Source organism: Mesocricetus auratus, unplaced genomic scaffold, assembly GCF_017639785.1.
Source record: "Mesocricetus auratus isolate SY011 unplaced genomic scaffold, BCM_Maur_2.0 Super-Scaffold_100010, whole genome shotgun sequence".
Taxonomy (NCBI): domain Eukaryota; kingdom Metazoa; phylum Chordata; class Mammalia; order Rodentia; family Cricetidae; genus Mesocricetus; species Mesocricetus auratus.
Window position 1 is genome coordinate 83,528,225 of NW_024429194.1, and position 18,667 is coordinate 83,546,891.

The 18,667-nt window shown below is 41.9% G+C and overlaps 1 protein-coding gene across 1 annotated transcript in view; it reads left to right on the top strand.

The window, feature by feature from the left end:
* Slc25a17 (solute carrier family 25 member 17) overlaps positions 1 to 18,667 on the top strand; it is a 46,663-nt gene that overhangs the window by 274 nt on the left and 27,722 nt on the right. The window contains exons 2-3 of the mRNA XM_040752760.1: positions 10,714 to 10,774; positions 17,288 to 17,354. Of these exons, the coding sequence (XP_040608694.1) occupies positions 10,714 to 10,774; positions 17,288 to 17,354 (128 nt within the window). The remainder of the gene's footprint in view (positions 1 to 10,713; positions 10,775 to 17,287; positions 17,355 to 18,667) is intronic.

The following is an 18,667-nucleotide window of genomic DNA, read 5'->3' on the forward strand; positions in this document are numbered from 1 at the left end:
CAAGAGTGAGGGTGAGGCCAGCACCCACCATCCCGGCCCCGGCCGCGCTCTCCCAGAGCAGTCTGGACTGGCTCTCAGAAATGTTCAGAGGGAATAGGAAGACAGATCCTGTTTTCCTCGCCATCCCTCTACCCCAGCCTCCCTGCACACAAACTTCGTTTAACTGGTCCTGAGGAGAAACTAGGTGTAAAGCTGGGTGCTTAATGTAAGCCTGACAGCCTGTTGTCACTCCTTACTACAGGCAAGTGGCAATAGATGGTAGACTATCTCTGATCAACATTATTGCCAGGAAAAAGTAGGGTGTTTCTGTTGATTTTAAAAATCAGGATCGCTGTCACCCACTACATGTGTAGTGACTATGAGTTAAGTACTCGATTTTTGGACATAAATGTCCGAGTTCCTTCCATTTGACACCCTTTTTCCTTGCAACTTTACATTCTTGGCACGAGTAATGTTCCTCTTCTGGTTCTCTTCCTCAGACTGTTTCTCATGTCCTTCCCTAACTTCCAACCAACATTTACCCTTAGCCTCTTAGAATCGCGGTGGACCATTACTGAACGCCCCGGCCCCCAAATTGATTCAGGGACCGCTCATGTTCTGTAAAGAGGAATCTTGAGATTTTGAATTCCAGTTCTGTCATTTATTTACTAGGTACTCTCAAATCTCTCATTTGTAATCTGCAAAAAGACTTAGGTGTGGGACTATTACATGAAGTGTCTTATTCAAGAAGCCTCCTTCACTCAAATCAACGAGAAGAGCCTTTCTCACGTGGAGAGAGAACTGGGCAGGAAGTTTGTTTGACATGTTTTCAGTTGGCCACAGAGACCTGTGTGACTGGAGTGGAAATGCAAACGGGGATCGAATTATTCATGACTTTGTGTAGGAAAGAGTCCGCTGTTGAATTTACTGATTTACGTTCCAAGCCTGACCTCCCAGGCTTCTCTGTAGAGAACAGAGTAAGGGAGGCACAATACTCAGGCGAGAGATGGTTGTGGCGTAGACAAAGGTGTTAGAGGAAGTGGTAAGTGATCATTTACCTGGGGTGTACTTAGAAGAGCCACCAGAGTTTAGTGATGGGCTGGGTGTAGATTAGGGTTGGTTGTCTCTGACAAGTTTTTGGCTCACTCTTCCTCCTGAGTGAGCTGACAATGGTTGTGAAGGCATGGGCTGGGGGGAAAAGATAAACTTGGTTATAGTTTTGATCTAGTTAAATTTGAAGTCCCTGAGAGTAGCATGGCATTAAATTATTAACTCACCAAGGAATGAACATGGACTAAGAAGAATGAGGGTGAATGAGTGGAGAAGCAGGCTGACATTAAAAGGTAGGGGGAGCAAGTTTTGGATATAGAGAAGATTTGAGAGTTAGTGGGGTGGGAGGAAACTGAGGAAGGGCTCTGCCAAGTGTTGGGGGGAAGTGTTTCGGGAAGAAGTGTGTGGTCCAAGTGGGTCATGACTGCCAGGAGGTCAAGTGAGGTGAGGAATGAGAACTAATTACTGGGTTTATCAAAATGATAAGTCCACTGGTTAGTTGAGAAGACCAGTTTTGGTGGATTGGTGGGCAAGGTGGAATGCAACAGAAAATAGGAAGAAGAAAAATCCTCATGTTTTCCTTCTCATATCTGATGCCATTAGTTGAGTTCATTCTGTGGACTGTATGTGCTTTTCTAGCTTCTAAGAACATAGAAACAAAGTCACTTTCTTCATTAATTGTTGGCTCCAGTGTGGAAGTCAGACAGTACTTGAGTAAGTGCTACTAAGTCAGTAGGGATAGCAAGCATTTCTTTAAAAAATATGTGATAGATACCTTGTGTATTATGTTCAGTCTCTGTTATAGCTGCTCAGTACAACCATGGTGGTGTGGAAGTAGCCATAGACCATAAGTAAATGAATGGATATAGCTTTTTTTCCCATAAAGCTGTTGCCACACAGTGCATTGGTTTTGCCTCACAGACCAGCTTTCTGAGCCCTGTGATAAAGCATGGCCATAGGCAGAAATGATATATATCTATTAATCTACAAAAAAGTCATTTTCATTGATTTATTGCCTATTTTTCTTTTCATTAAAATTTCACTTGAAGCCAGGCAATGGTGTCGTACACCTTTAATCCCAGCACTGGGATTAAGGCAGGCAAGTGTCTTGAGTTTGAGGCTAGCCTGGTCTACAGAGTGAGTTCTAGGACAGCCAGGGATACACAGAGAAACCCTGTCTCAAAAGAAGAAAAAAAAAGTTTTATTTGAAATTGTGCATCTGATTTTGCTGTTTTTCCCCCTAAATTATCTGTTATATACTTTTATATGAATAATTCGCTTTACTCTTGCTCTGTCAGGGAAGTAGTATTCCATAGATAGATAGATAGATAGATAGATAGATAGATAGATAGATAGATTGATAGGAAAAGTAGCTTTGTATGTTGTTTTGGTTTTGTTATTTTGAAACAGGGCCTCACTGTGTAGCCCAGAATATTCTCAAACTTGTAACCTTATAGCCTCAAGCCTCCTAAACCCTTGGAATTAAAGGCATGTAACACTGTATCCAGCTGTGTGTGTGTGTGTGTGTGTGTGTGTGTGTGTGTGTGTGTGTGTGTGTAGCCTGGGCTGGACTTGAACTTGTGATCTTCCTGCCTCTTCCTGTTCAGATATCCTCCCAGTGTGTATCACCACAACCGGCCATGCTTTATTGCTGGGCTGCTGTGTTTATTATTATTATTATTATTATTATTCAACTGTCATGTCAAAGAGTTGTTTTCAAATTCCTAGCAAGTCTGTATATTAAGGTTAAATAGCATAACCTGGGCTCTAAGCCATTGAGTGCCCTAAGTAGCTAAGTGGCCTTGCTACGGCTATGTGGAATAACTTTCTACCCAAAGAGTAGAAGCAGTTGAATGGTTGTTTAAGATGTTGACTTACAGTCTTTGAATTGTCATTTCTGACTTGTTTGTTTAGATCCTTCTAGGTTGTACATTCTCCTACATCAAGTAAAATGCTATGCCAATATTCATACTTTCTTTTTTCAATGCTGGGTATCAAATGCAAAGGTTGGCATATACTAAGTACCCACTCTACCATAGAGATGTGCTCCCAACCCCAATGTACAATCATATTTTAAAAGTTAAATTACTAATTTTGGAATTATTTAGTTCCATACCTTGGGATAATTGCAGATAATTGTAAATATCTCAAAACTAGAATTATATCCATTCAGAAAGATGCTGTAACTTCAGTTGATCACTATTATATGGCATAGTCACTGGCTTCAGATGTAAAAAGTCAAAAAACAACTTGTAATTAGATTTATAATTTTATATTTTGGTTATCATCAGATCATCCTTGAAAGATTTCGTATATTAAAATGTCTCTTTTAAGTCCAGGCTGACTTTGACCTTGTTGTGTAACCAAAGCTGATCTTGAACTTCTGATCTTTTTGCTTCCAGTTCCTACATTTTAAGATGAGAGCATTAGATTTTAGGATTGAATCCAGGATTCCAAACTATTAAATTTTCTGTGTGTCCCCTGCCCCCATAATATTCTCCACCAACACAGTAAATGAGATCAAGCCAGATTAAAAAGTATAACAACAGGGGCTGGAGAGATGGCTCAGAGGTTAAGAGCACTGGCTGCTCTTCCAGGGGTCCTGAGTTCAATTCCCAGCAACCACATGGTGGCTAACAACCATCTACAATTCAATCTGGTGTCCTCTTCTGGTATGTAGGCAGAACACTGTATATGTAATAAATAAATAAATCTTTAAAAAAAAAGTATAACAGGCTTATTTGAGCAAAGCAGCTCTGGGGTGAGTTCTCCAGTCCCAGAGATGGAGACCAGGAGAATCTTTGTCCCAAACTAAAGCACAGAGACTTTATAGGTTGTAGGTGAGGGGTGATGACACGTCCTGCCACAAGCTGGGTTTGTGTCCAAATATGGTCGAAAACTGAATGCTTTAGGCAATTGGCAACTTCAAGAGAGGAAGCTGTAGTAGCCACCAAGAATGTGGACCTGGGCTTTTTTGGTGCCCTGCCTTTGTTCAGAGACTCTCTGAGTGGGTTAGGTTTGGCGAGAGAGAGACAGGAATGGAGGCTTCCAGAACATGCAGGGGCAAGCTGGAGGTTCTAACTGGAACACAAACATGATTGGCAAGCCCTACCAACTTAGCTACATCCCTAGCCCAGAAATACCAATTTATAAGTAAAAGATTTCCATAGTCTAGAATTTGAGAAGTGCTATTTGTTGAACTTACATAGAGTAGATTTCACACTGAAAGGGTTCAGAATTATCACGATTAGACAGTACATCAGAATTGTTATTTATTAGTCAGTTTGCTGGGATTTGTGTGGAGATGAGAGGACAACTGTGGAATCAGTTTTGTCTTTCACTACACGGTTCCAGGAATCAAACTCAGGTCTTCAGGCTTATTTAGCAAGAGCTTTTATCCTTGCTAACTCATCTGGCTGGCCTGATTGATCAGTAACTTTCAGGGAACTTCTTTTGTACCAATTGCTTGTTTAAATCATCTTGATTTATTTTTTGTTTGCTTTGTTTATCTAGCAATTTGTTTATATTGGTTAGGCTGGCCTGGATTTCTGGGTTCAAGACACCCTCCTGCATCCTTGAGTACCTGAGATTGTCAAATAGTTTCCAATGTTATGCAAAGGAGTTTGGGTTAAAGTTGGTCAAATAAAATGTTTGGCAAAATGTAGCTACATGCCTGGTGGTGGTGGCACATGCCTTTAATCCCAGCCCTCACCCTCGGTAGGCAGAGGCAAGTGGATCTCTGTGAATTCAAAGCTAACCTTGTCTACAGAGCAAGTACCAGGACAGGCTCTAAAGCTACACAGAGAAGCTCTGTCTTAAACAAACAAACAATAAACAAAAATGTTGCTACATCTGTTCTGTCTGTGTTTACAGTGAATGTGCAAAAAGAGATTTTTGTTGTTGTTTATATAACTGTTAGTAGAGTTTCACATCCTGGGATTTTTCTGTTTCTTGTTATGAGTGTGTTTGTTTTGGAATATAAAGAGTATTCCATTTGACTCAGGGTTCCCTGGTTGCAGGGTGAAGAAACAGACTGGGTACTTTAAGCATTAAGATGAGTTTTCTGTGAAGGCTATTTGGGACCTGCTCTGTCAGTGGGGAAACTGAAAATTTTGGAGTAGAAAGGAGTCAAGTAGCTCCTGGAAGATTTCTGAAATAGTCACTGGAACATCTCTGTCAGATACCACCACTGGAGACAGAGGGTTTGTCCTGCCCTTCTACCGTACAGAGCTCTGCTTAAGACTCAAAGTCCTGCAGAGTTCCTGCTACCAGAACTCAACACTCTGTGCCCAAGCAAGCCTTGACACATCTCTTGTATGAAAGGAAGATATGGGCAGAAGGGCCCTTTAGAGACCTCTTCAGGACTGCAGTGGAGGGTAGCACGTGGATTTTCTGTCCTGTCAAGATTGTACACAGTAGGGAAAGTAATCAAAAGAAAATTAGAGGCTGGAGAAATGGCTACTCTTACAGAGGACCGTGATGCAATTCCCAGCACCACACAGTGACTCAAAACCTTCTTTAACTCCTATCAAATGGTATCTGACACCCTCTTCTGTCCTCCATAGGAACTGCATGTATGTGGTACACAAACAAGCAGTCATACACACAAAATAAGAAAAGAAAATCAGCAAAAGAGTGATGTTATGTGATGCAAAACTTTTGACATCTGTTTATCAGGGCATCAAAATACCTTGAAGCCAGATGTGGTGGTGCACACCTATAATCTCAAACGCTAGGACTCAAGGTAGGAAGGAGGATCCCAGTTTCTAAGCCAGTCTAGGCTGTAGATTGAGATCCTGTCTCTAAAATCAAGTCTTCAAATATCATTTTTTTAATTTGCAATATTCCAAAACTGGACATGATTGTTCACACCTTTAGTAACAACATTAGTGAGGCAGAGGCAGGTGGATCTTTTGAATTCTCGCCCAGCCTTGTGTACAGAACTAGTTCCAGGACAGCTAGGGCTGTACAAAGAAACCCTGTCTAGAAAAACAAAAACAAAGCACAAACAAACAAAAAAAATTAGAAAGAAGGTAAGTATATTTACTGAACTCTAAAAATGTTTCTTTCTTTAACATTATTTATAGTGTTATGTGTGTGTTTGGCCTGTGAGCCATGGTAGTTGTATGGAGATCTTAGGACCGCTTGTTGTAATCCCAGGTAAACCTGGCCCCACCCTTTGGGAACCTGGCACACTGTGTCATCCCTCTGCACACTGCAGGCAGTACCCTGACTCTGTATGAGGGTGTGAAGGTCCTTTTAAGAAGCAAGCTCTAGTTGCCGGGCGGTGGTGGCACACGCCTTTAATCCCAGCACTCGGGAGGCAGAGGCAGGTGGATCTCTGTGAGTTCGAGGCCAGGCTGGACCGACAGCCTCCAAAACAATACAGAGAAACCCTGTCTCGAAAAAACCAAAAAAAAAAAGAAGCAAGCTCTACCTACTTTCTCTTTCTGCCATTTCTCTGAGGAGACAGGTCATGTATCTGTCTCTCTCTGTCTCTGTCTGTCTGTCTCTGTCTCTCTCTGTCTCCTTCCTTCACTCAATAAACTTTCCACATAAGTTCTGTCTCTCACCCGCCATGGGATCCACCAAAAATCCCTAACAGAGCTCCCCTTCATCATGCGAGTTCCAGGCATGAGACACAGCTTGTCAGGCTTGGCAGCTAGTGCCAGCCCCCAAGATGCATTTCTTGCATTCCTTTTCTCCTTTCCCTTCTTCTAGTATTGAGCTCCAGGGCTCCTCCCATCTAGACTTGAAAAGTGGGAATTGTTAAAAATGAAAGTAAAGGGGAGCTGGAGGATTGTGATCGGAAAAGTTGAAATTCTGGAGCTTTGTCAAGCAGCAATGGTTGCCATGTGGTCCACGGCAGCCTAGCATACACAAAGTGCTAGGTTGGATAACTGTATAATGGTACAGGTCTGTAATCCCAGCACTGTAATGGCTGCAGGAAGGTCAGGAGTTCAAGGTCATTCTCAGCTCCACAGAGAGATAAGGCCAGCCTGTGCTACAAGAGACTTTGTCCAAAGGGGTGGGGGAGGTTAAGGGAGATGGAGGGATGGCTCAGTGTTAAGAGAACAGACTGCTCTGCCAGAGGACCAGGGTTCAATTCTCACCACCCACATGGCAGCTCACAACCATCTGTAACTTCAGTCCAGAGGATCACCCTCTTCTGGCCTCTACAGGCTCCAGGCACACATGAGGTAGACAGATTCCTTCAGACACCCTACACATAAGACAACTTTTTTTCTAAGACAGGGTTTCTCAGTCTTGAACAAATTCCCTCCCTGTCCCCATTTCTAGTCACTGCTAAAATCCCAGCATTTTAGAACAGAGGCAGGGCAAGAGAATCAAAACAAAACAAAAAACCCAAAAAACTAACCCTAAACAAAAAGCTGGGTTCAGTGTCACACACCTGTGATCCCAGCATTCAGGAGGCACAGGGTGGCAGATCACTGAGTTTAAGGCTAGCTTGGTCTGCATAGAGAATTCCAGACTAGCCAACAGCTTTACGAGACCTTATCTAAAAAAAAGTAGAAAAATGAAAGTAAGTCATATGTGTGAGGCTGGAGAGATGACTCAGTGGTTAGGGCCAGAGTTTGGTTCCCAGCACCCACACTAGGCAGTTCACAACCACCTACCACTCCAGCTTTGGGGGGCTTGTGGGCATCCATACACAAGGAAGGGCTGGTGAGATGGCTCAGTGGGAAAAATTGCTTAATTTCTGCCTGCTGACCTGTGTTCCATTCCAGAACTAGCAGAGTGGAAGATGAAAACCAACTTCCACAAATTAATTGTCCTTTGACCTCCATATATGTACCACACACAATAAATGTAAAACTTAAAATAAGATGTAAATAGTGCGTGGTGAGCAAGGGTGCTTCCATCCTGCTTCTACCTTTCTGCCTTTGGGCTGACCCCAGCTGCTGGCCCCAGACCCTTCTTTCCAGCTGAAGGGACCTCCCGGCTGCAAGTGCCAATGCAGTATACAGGAGCTTACTTGTTCTCCCAGCACAAAAGGTTGTAACTCAGAACGGTTTTGGTGAAAGCACAAAGTCTCTGAAATAGATTTCTCTAGAAATAGATTCTTGTAAATTGTAATTATTGTCTGCAATAGCACTCCTACTCAGATAGTTAGAATTCTGTGGGACTCAATAGGTTTATTTTTTGTCTATCTGGCACAGCAGTATGGTACGTCATAACTGCTTTCTCATTTGTGCCTTGTCATTTTGTATTAAGTGCACAAATTGTTCTCAGGAAAAAAATTAATATATTTAGAGGAATTTCATTGAGATTCTGAAAACCATGTGTTTGTATAACCTGGTATAAGGCATGCATATAAAATATTTAGTTGCAGGTAACAATGTGAACTCTGAAGAGGCTACCAGGTTTGAGTGCTGATCTTGTTAGGAAAACTGCTGAACCTCTCTAGCTGTTTTCCCAACTGTAAAATGGTCAGGATGGCAGTCCCTATTATGTTTGGCTGACTTGGGGGATTAATTTTATAATTGAGGTGTAGTGCACATAACAGTTTTAAAGTGTGCACTTCAGTGGTGTTTAGTACATTAAGATGTTGTACAACCACTACTTTTTTTTTTTTGTCTGTTTTGAGACATGGTATAGTTCTAGCTATCTTGGAACTCTTTCCGTAGTCCTTGCTGGCCTCAAACTCAGAGATCGTCCTGCCTCTGCCTCCTGAGTGCTGCCCACTGCTAAAACATGAATGTAGTGTACATATACACATGATGGGGTTTACTGATCCATGAGAAGGAATGAGCGATTGACAGACACTACTGGGTGTAAGAAAAGAAACGGTTGTGGGTTACATGAGTCTTCTTGTAGGAAATACACAGAATGTGTATGTCAGCAGAGAGAAAGCATATTTGTGGCTGCCAGAGGCTGAGTAGAGCCCTTGCTTGTGAATTGTATCTTTGAGTTTTATTTTTGTTTTAAAATACAGTCTCATGTTCTAGGCTGGCTTTGAGCTTGTTAAATGGTCAAAGATGATCTTGAACTTCTCCCCTGCCTTTTCCAAGTACTGCAATTGCAGATGTGTACCATGTCCAGTTTATGCAGAACTGGCAAGTCAAATCCAGGATTTTGTGCCTTCCAGGCAGGCACACTCTGTCAGCTGAGCTACATCCTCAGCCCTGAAGATATACTCCAGAATGACTAGTTTTAGATAATATGAATTTTACCTCAATTTCAAAAGCAAAACAATACCTGGTGGCCATAGTGCACACCTTTAATCCCAGCACTTAGGAGGCAAAGGCAGATAGATCTCTGAGTTCAAGGCCAGCCTGGTCTACAGAGAGTTCCAGGACAGCCAGGACCACAGAGAGAAACTCTTGCCTCAAAAACAAAGCAAGACAAAAATCTCCCAAAGTCAGTAAAGTATAAGACTTTTATAGGTCTTTTATAAGTAAGTATATTACTATTGTAATGTTTTGTTTGTGTTTTGACAAATAAAGTATGCCTGAAGATCAAAGAAGCAAAGGAGCAGACATAGGCACCTCCTACCTCTACGAATCCTCTGACCAAAAGGGCTGAGATCCTGTCTACACCCTGCCTTGTCACTTACTGTTTTCTCTCTGTACAGAGCTCAAGACCTCTATGGTGGTTAACTAGGGGCTAGCTCTGCCCTCTGATCTCCAGGCAAGCTTTGTCAGAACACACACAAAGTATCACAAATTTCTCCCTTTTGTCTGAATAAAAAGAGAAGGTTATAACTAAAATAATGTTAGCTGATCTGGAACTTGCTGTGTAAGCCAGGTTGGCCTTGAACTCAGAGATCTGTCTGTCTCTACCTTCTGAATCCTGGAATTAAAAATAAGTGCCACCATGCCTGACTTACCTATTTTCTAATTGTTTACTATTTTGATATTGGGGAGTATCAGAGTAGCAATTGATCTGAGAAAAAAAGTCAGGATTCTATTTATCTGTTGTCTTCAAAGGTGCTATAGTTTTTTTTGTTTGTTTGTTTCTTTTTCAGCATCAGAGAAACAGAAAAGATTTCTTCTGGAAAATTTAAATCTCTTTTTTTAAAAAAAGAGTTTAATAATTGAACTGTGAATGTGAATAATCCCAATAGATTAAAATACTGTGTTTATGGGGCTGGAGAGATGGCTCAGAGATTAAGAGCACTGGCTACTCTATCAAAGGTCCTAAGTTCAATTCCCAGCACTCACATGGTGGCTCACAACCATCCTTAATGAGATCTGGTGCCCTCCTCTAGCCTGCAGGTATACATGCAGGCAAAACACTACATAAATAATATAATATGTAAATATAAAATCATAATAGCTAAATCTTTAAAAAATAAATAAAATAAAATACTGTGTTTATTTGGTAAGAATTTAATTTAACTGATTGTACTAATGAGTTTTTAATCATTTAAAAGTTGCAGTCTGGGACTAGAGAGATGGCTGCTATTGCAGAGGACCTTAGTTCAGTTCCCAGCACCTAGTGGCAGCTCATAACCATCTGAACTCCAGTCCTGGGAAATCTGACACCCTCTTCTAGCCCCCACAGTGCACCAGGCATGCAAATAATGCACAGACCTGCATGCAAATAAAGCACCTATACACATAAAACAAATTAAAAAATTTTAAAGCCATACTATTTTTTTAAACGTTGTGGCCATGTTTAAGTTATTGTAATGGCTAAAGCCATTTTTAAATTTTGCAGGGAAGTGTGACTGCCATGACTGTGTTCTTTCCCTTGGATACTGCTAGACTTCGACTTCAGGGTGAGTATTAATCGTATTACTGATCTTTTAACATTGGGAAGCAAACCTTTCTCTAATACACACTGCACCAAGATAAGAATATTTTGTTTACACAACCACTGTTGTCTGCTTGCTTCTTTAGTTTTGTAACAGGGTTATATATATCCTGAGCTGGCTTCAATCTCTTTCTAGATAGATAGATAGATAGATAGATATAGATATCTGCCTCCACTTCTAAGGTTCTTGCATTATAGGTATGCACCACTGCACCTGACTTAAATATTTGATCCCCCACTTCTCTTTCTGTGCTAGGGGCTGAACCTAGAGCTTTGTACAAGCAGCTAGTGTAGTGCTCAACCACTGGGTATCTCCCCCCCCCACACCCAATATTGTTCTTTAGAGAGGAATTGTAGCAACTGAGAGTCACCTGTAGAAAATTCCATAGTGGGAATTACCAGATGTGCAGTCAGAAAAGCCTGGATACTAAGTATAGGATTAGTTTCTATTATAAACTGACAGTAATTACTTAAGAAGTGTATTCTTCAGGGCTGGGGAGATGGCTCAGCAGTTAAGAGCACTGGCCATTCTTTCAGAGGATCTGGGTTCAATTCCCAGCAACCACATGGTAGCTCACAACTGTCTGTAACTCTAGTTCCAAGGGACCCGATACTTTCAGACTGACCTACATGCAGCCAAAACACCAATGCACATAAAGTAAAAATAAATAAGTTATTACGAACAGAAAGAAAAACATATTCTCCAATACCAAGGCTCTGCAGTCTCTTAGAACAGAAAAGGGTGGCCTGAAGGGTTAAGTCGAGGGAGGTTGAGGCAGGTGAGTTTCCTCACAGTAAAAAGTGATTACATAAGCTCGCTTACTCATGCCAGCCCACCAGGACATTACATGCAGCTCATTTACTCATGCCAGCCCACCAGCACACCTCCCTTCTGAAAGCTGTGCCACTGATTTACCGTATCGCAAGCCCACACTTGGAATAGGTATTTTTTCTTAGCACTCATTTAAAAAAGATGTTTCAGAGGTCAATGAACTCAGTATGCTGTATGTGTAATGGGTTTCTGCATGAGGGCATTGTACTGCCTAATGGATGAGAGGGCAGTGAAATGGGCCTGGACTCAAACCTGCTGTGTGGTCTGTGGGAGGCTGTTTGCAGGGCTGTCGTAGGAGCCTGCTGACCTGCTCAGAGGTCATGCCTGAGAGGGGGAATGTGCACTAAAGAAAGGCTAGCTAAAGATATTAAAGGAAAAGATGGAGACATAGGCTAGATGTCAGGAGGCCCATCAGTTCATGCTGAATGCTGAACACCCGGAGTTTATTCTTTAACATGCTTAAGTACCCAACCAAAAGTGGGGGCAATGGCAGAAGACTTCTATTATGTATAAGGGACGAACAGACTTACTTTCCTTAATCCTACAGATAATTGGTAGCCACACCTGCCGTTCGGCCTTCAGGGTAAACACACCTGAGCCCAAGTCTGTTATTTAGATAAAGACACCACTACCAAGGCCGAAACATCCTGCAGTAGCTAAGCTATAGACTTATAGGGACAAGGACAGTTTTGAACTCTGACCTTTAGTCAAGATGGAGTGGAGCCATCCTTATGGGCCCCGACAAAGTGAACACTGCTGTGTAACACCTGCCAAGCAAGTTCAAGCAGGATTGATCTTGGAGACAAAAGATGTCTTAAGATAGTCCCTGTCTGGCGGTGGTAGCACACATCTCCCAGCACTCAGGGAGCAGAGCAGATGGATCTGCGTTTTGGTGGGCAGCCTGGTCTCACACTCCATGACTTTTGTTTACAGGAGATGATCAGACCCAGGCTTTATATGTGCTAGGTAAATACTCCACACCTGAGCTGTCTTCAGGATGACTTTTGAGCCTAAACCTGGGCATTTGTGTTTTGTTTGTTTGTTTTTTTGAGACAGGGTTTCTCGGCCGGCCGGTGGTGGCGCACGCCTTTGATCCCAGCACTCTGGAGGCAGAGGCAGGCGGATCTCTGTGAGTTCGAGGCTGGGCTGCCTCGAAACAATACAGAGAAACCCTGTCTGGTAAAACGAAAGAAAAAAAAAAAAAAAGAAACAGGGGTTCTCTGTGTAACAGCCCTGGCTGTCCTGTAACTCACTTTGTAGAACAGATTGGCCTCGAACTTACAGAGATCCACCTGTCTCTGCTGTAGTCAAATTTTTTTGTTCTTTTGGCTTTTTGGACTCTTTTGGGGGGCCCACCACCCAGCTCTCCAGTAAATCACACACGGAGGCTTATTCTTTGTTATGAAAGCCCAGCTTTAGCTTGGCTTGTTTCTAGCCAGTTTTTCTTAAATCAACCTGTCTATCTTTTGCCTCTGGGCTTTTCCCATTCTCTTCTATAAATCTTACTCTTACCCTATGGCTGGCTGGGTGGCTGGCCCCTGATGTCCTCATTCCTCATTTCTCCTGTTTATCTTCTCTGCCTGCCAGCCCGTCCTATCCTTGCTCCTATCTCACCATTGGCCGTTCAGCTCTTTATTAGGACCACCACGTGTTTTTTTTGTTTTGTTTTGTTTTGTTTTGTTTTGTTTTTTGGTTTTTTGAGACAGGGTTTCTCTGTAGCTTTGGAGGCTGTCCTGGAACTCACTTTGTAGACCAGGCTGGCCTCGAACTCACAGAGATCCGCCTGCCTCTGCCTCCCGAGTGCTGGGATTAAAGGCATGCGCCACCAACGCCCGGCACCACCACGTGTTTTAGACAGGCACAGTAACACAGCTTCACAGAGTTAAACAAACGCAGCATAAACAAAAGTCGCACACCTTAAAATAATAATATTCCCTTACACTCTGCCTCCCTAGTGCTGGGATTAAAGGCATGCACCACCACTGCCTGGCTAAACTGGGCATTTTTAAAGGAGTGAGATTTTCTAAAAAGAGGAGACTGAGAAACACTGGAGAAATATACCTGCTGTTCTTGCTAGTCTAGACATGTCCTCTTAACCTATCTCTGGCACCACAGGATTTTGCACTTTGCTGCAGTTGTCTTTCTCTTATTTTTTTTCAACTTGAAATTATTATTGTTGTTACTTTTATTGTGGTTATTATTATTATTTTGGTATTTCAAGACAAGTTTTCTCTATGTATCCCTGGTTGTCCTGGAACTCACTCTGTAGGCCACACTTGTCTTGAATTCAAAGATCTGCCTGCCTCTGCTAGGATTAAAGGCACACACCACCGCCTAGCTCAACTTGAAATTATAAACTGATGCCACAACTTGCATAAAGAGAGTTTGACAATTAGCTCAAAGGTTAAAAACTTTGTGCCTACTGCTTGTGGTTAGAATTTTTAGGTAGGTAATTATATGGTTCACAAAGTAAAACGCATAGGAAGGCGTGCTATATGGGGATAGCTCAACTCCACCTTTACCGTTCTCCACTACTAACTTTGTGTTGTTTCTTTGGTATCTTCCTTGTTAGGAGAGATAGGCTCTGTGTGTGTGTGTGTGTGTGTGTGTGTGTGTGTGTGTGTGTGTGTGTGTGTGTGTGTGTGTGTGTGTGTGTGTTAAAATTGCTTTTAATTATATGTATGCTATATATCTTGGGGGTCTGTGTATAGGAGTGTAGATGTCCTCAGAAGCCAGAGGTGTTGAAATCCCTGGAGTTACAAGCAGTTGTGAACCACCTGATCTGCTGAGAATCAAACTCAGGTCCTCTACATGCCCAGTACAAGCTCTTAACTGTTGAGCTGTCTTTCTAGCCCCAGTGGCAGTGTAGGGTGGGCTCTGTATGCACACCTACAGTCACAGCTACTTGGGAGGCTGAGACTTGTGGACCATTTGAACACAGGAGCTATACTGAGACCTTTCAGAGAGGGAGGGAAGAAGAGAGAATGAGAGAGGCAGAGCAAAACAAGAATATTTGCAGAGTCTACAGTCAAGTGTTGTATAGGAGTGAAGCATGAGAGTGTCAGTCAGCTTTTCCTGGTTTTCAGATTTTATGGAATAACAAGCAAGTATATTGTGGATTTTTCTACCTTACTCATACAAAAAGCACACTTTGTTCTAGACCATACATTTAAATAATCATTTTTTAAGGTTTTATTTGATATATATGGGTGTTTTGCTCGATGTTTATTCATGTACCACATATGTTCCTGGTGCCCACAGAGACCATAAAAAGGCATCAGATTCTCTACACGGGGTTTACAGATGGTTGTGAGTCACTACATGTGTTGGGAATTTGAACCCTGGGTCCTCTGGAAGAGCAGCAGTGCTCTTAACTACTGATTCATCTCTTTAGCCTCCCAGACTTTCCATCCTCATCCAGGCAGTGTGTTTCTTTCTTCATCCAGCCTTCCAGTTGTCGAGTAGTCTTGAAGGGACCACCCCCACCTCCCCACCCCCCCCCCACCCCCGTTTTAGCAGCCATGACTGGCTAACATGTACTTGCCTGATCTTGCTGCTCCTGTCCTGGTCACTAGGAAGTCAGATGCCCTCCTCGTGGCAAGGAACCAATCAGAAGTCAGCCATCTGGGCTATGCTTTATGTCTCTGAGTGTGCTTTACAGACAAGTGTACAGCAGTGATGTGCAGAGCCTAGTAAGCACCCTGGGAGGGCCTATGGGCCATAACAACCAGTTGACCAGTCAATACAGGTCAGGTCATCCAAGCCTGGAAGTGCACCAATCCTGAGAGTGTTTTATACCCCTAGACACTCCCCTTACGCTGCCCTATAAGATCTCTGCCTAGTGATTTCTCGGGGTCTTTTCTCCAACCATCTGCTTGGTGGATGGATGAAAGGCCTGGGCTAATGGGTTAGCTTGTTAAACAACTACACTAAAAGACTCTTTGCTTTTGCATTGGAATGGGCCTCTTGGTGATTTTGGGGTTCAGAATTTGGGCACAACAGTCTGGTGTGGATGCAGCATAACTGCTTACCCTTGCCCTATTGTGGAAGAATTCTTAGGTTGCTTCACATTTTTTTTATTGTTGTTCTTGCAAATGTGATGGAATAATAGATTTGTTCATAGGCCATTTTGTTTCTGTAAACTTTATGAGATAAATTCCCAGACGTGGGATTTCTTCTGAATCAAGGGGTAAATGTATGTTTGATTTTGAATAAACGCTAGATTGCTTTTATTAGGGGCTGACTAACTGGCCATTTCATAAAATATACTGGTACCAATTTTAATTCTGAGGAAATTGGTTCATCTCCACATTTTATGTTTTTAGATTAATTTTCTAGTATGGGCAGGAAATTTGAAGCTAATTGAAGTGCATATTTTTTTCAGTGCATATTTTTTTCAGTTATAACACAAAAAATGAGTATGTTGTCCTGAGATTTGTTTTGTTTGTTTTGTTTTGTTTTTTTGTTTTTGTTTTTTTTTAGGTTAGGAAGCAGCACAAAGCCAGAACTTTTGAAACTTGAGTTTTAATCTTGACTTTGCTTTTGTTTTCCTGGCCTCTTTTATAAAAGGAAGAGAGTAGGGGCTGGAGAGATGGTTAAGAGCATTTGTAGCTCTAGCTGAGGACCTGGGTTCAATTCCCAGCACCCACGTGGTGGTTGACAACCACCTGTAACTTCAATTCTAGATTATGCAGCACCCTCCTCTGACTCCCTGGGCACCAGGCACACATGCAGTGCAAAACACTCATACATAGAAAATAAAATTAATAAATCTTTTAAAAAAGAAAGAGAAAAGAGAAGGTAGTCTGCTTTCTGTTTTATAAGGTGTGGGAATAAAAATGAGAACATGCGTGTTAGTTTTGAAAAGAGTACTATATGGGGCTGGAGAGCAGTTAAGAGCATTTTCTGATCTCCAGAGGGTCCAAGTTTGGTTCCCAGCATCATGAGGTTCATAGTTGCTTGTACTCCAGGTCCACAGGATCTGATGCCCTCTTTTCCTGTGCACATAGAGGCACACACAGATAGAGAAAGAAGGGGAGGGAAAGGATAGAAGGATAGATGGATTGTGTATAGAACTAGAGGGATGGCTTAGTGTTTAAGAACATGTACTGCTTTTCCAGAGGATCCAAGTTCAGTTCCCAATAACTCCAGTTCTGGGGGATCCTACACCCTCTTCTGGCCTCTAAGGATACCTGCACTCATGTGCACACACTGATAGACACACACACACTTAAAAATAAATATTTTAAGGAAGAGCACTGGAGTCAAGTGGTGGTGATACACTTGGGAGGCAGAGCAGGTAGAGCTCTTATTTGAGGCCAGCTTGGTTTACAGAGTGAATTCCAGGACAGCTAAGGCTACACAGAGAAACCCTGTCTCAGAAAATAAAAATAAAATAAAGAGCACTATAAAACCGGAGAAATAACATTTCTGCTTTACTGTGGAAATTAGGGTTTAAATTAAAATTCTGAATAAAAATGAAACCCAACGAATTTCCTCTGGGGAAGTAAGCCATGGCTAGACACACTGGAGGATCTGAAGCAAAGTAGGGAGCTCAAAACTGAATGAGAGTTTGTGCAGGTGGTATGAAGACATTTTAGTGAAACTTGCTGATGCTAGAGATAACAGTTCTCTTCATTCCTACAGTTGATGAAAAAAGAAAGTCAAAAACTACGCATGCAGTGCTCCTGGAGATTATTAAGGAAGAAGGCCTGTGAGTACCTATTTCACAGCTCCCTTAGAGTGGCTTGTTAGGAGACTCACATGCCCAGGATTCAGAAGTCCCTGCTTAAAAATGCATACTCTCGAGAGTTTGTAACTGCTTGACGAATAGAGGCATATCTGTTCTTAATCCTTTACAGGTCTGTTAGTCACTTGAGCTTATTTTTAGATTTATTTCTGTGTGTGAGCATTTTGTTTACATGTATGTCTGTATACCATGTGAGTACCTGATGCCCAAGGAGGCCGTAAGAGGATATCAGATCCCCTGGAACTGGAGTCATACATAGTTTTAACCACCACGTGATGCTGGGAACCAAAACTAGGTCCTCTGCAAGAATAACAAATGACCTTAGCTGCTGAACTTCTCTAGCCCTCACCATCTGATTTTTTTTTTTAATTATGGAGCCGTCTAGGAAATGTAATGTATTAAAGAACAATAGTACTGTTGCTTAGGAGTGGATGATTTAGCTCACTGTTTTTGCCTAGTCTTACGGGGTCTAGTTTAAATGCCAGTAGCACACATCACACAATACACAAACACATGCACAATTTACATAAAATACACACAATTCACATAACACACACATATACACCACACAAGACATACACACACAATTCACATAAAACCCATATATATACACCACACAAGACATACGCACATACAGACACAGTTCACTTAAGACTCACACATATACACCACACAACACTCAATCTCTCTCTTACACACACACACACACACACACACACACACACACACACACACACAGTTCATTCCTATCAGTTGTATCCAGACAGATGGCTTTATTCCTTTTTTTAAATTTCTTTGAATTTGTATTTTGAAATAATTTCAGAGTTGCAATTTTTTTTTTTTTTTTTTTTTTTTTTGGTATTTACGAGATAGGGTTTCTCTGTATTGTTTTGGAGGCTGTCGGTCCAGCCTGGCCTCGAACTCAGAGATCCGCCTGCCTCTGCCTCCCGAGTGCTGGGATTAAAGGCGTGTGCCACCACCGCCCGGCCAGAGTTGCAAACAGTTTTAAAACTGAAAATGGTACAAAGAGTACCACTGCATGCTTTACATATTTACTGACTATTTTTCTATTATGTTACTAATTATGCTCACACTTGCCCTCCCTGTGCTTCTATCTCACACATGCATATTACATATAATTTTTTCAGTTATTTAAATATCAGTTACATGCATCAAAACATTTTAACTTCTATGCCATTGATGCTTTAAAATAATATATTCTCCCCTCCAATTTTATTTTATTTTTTCTGCTTGAGACAGAGACTCTCTATGTAGCA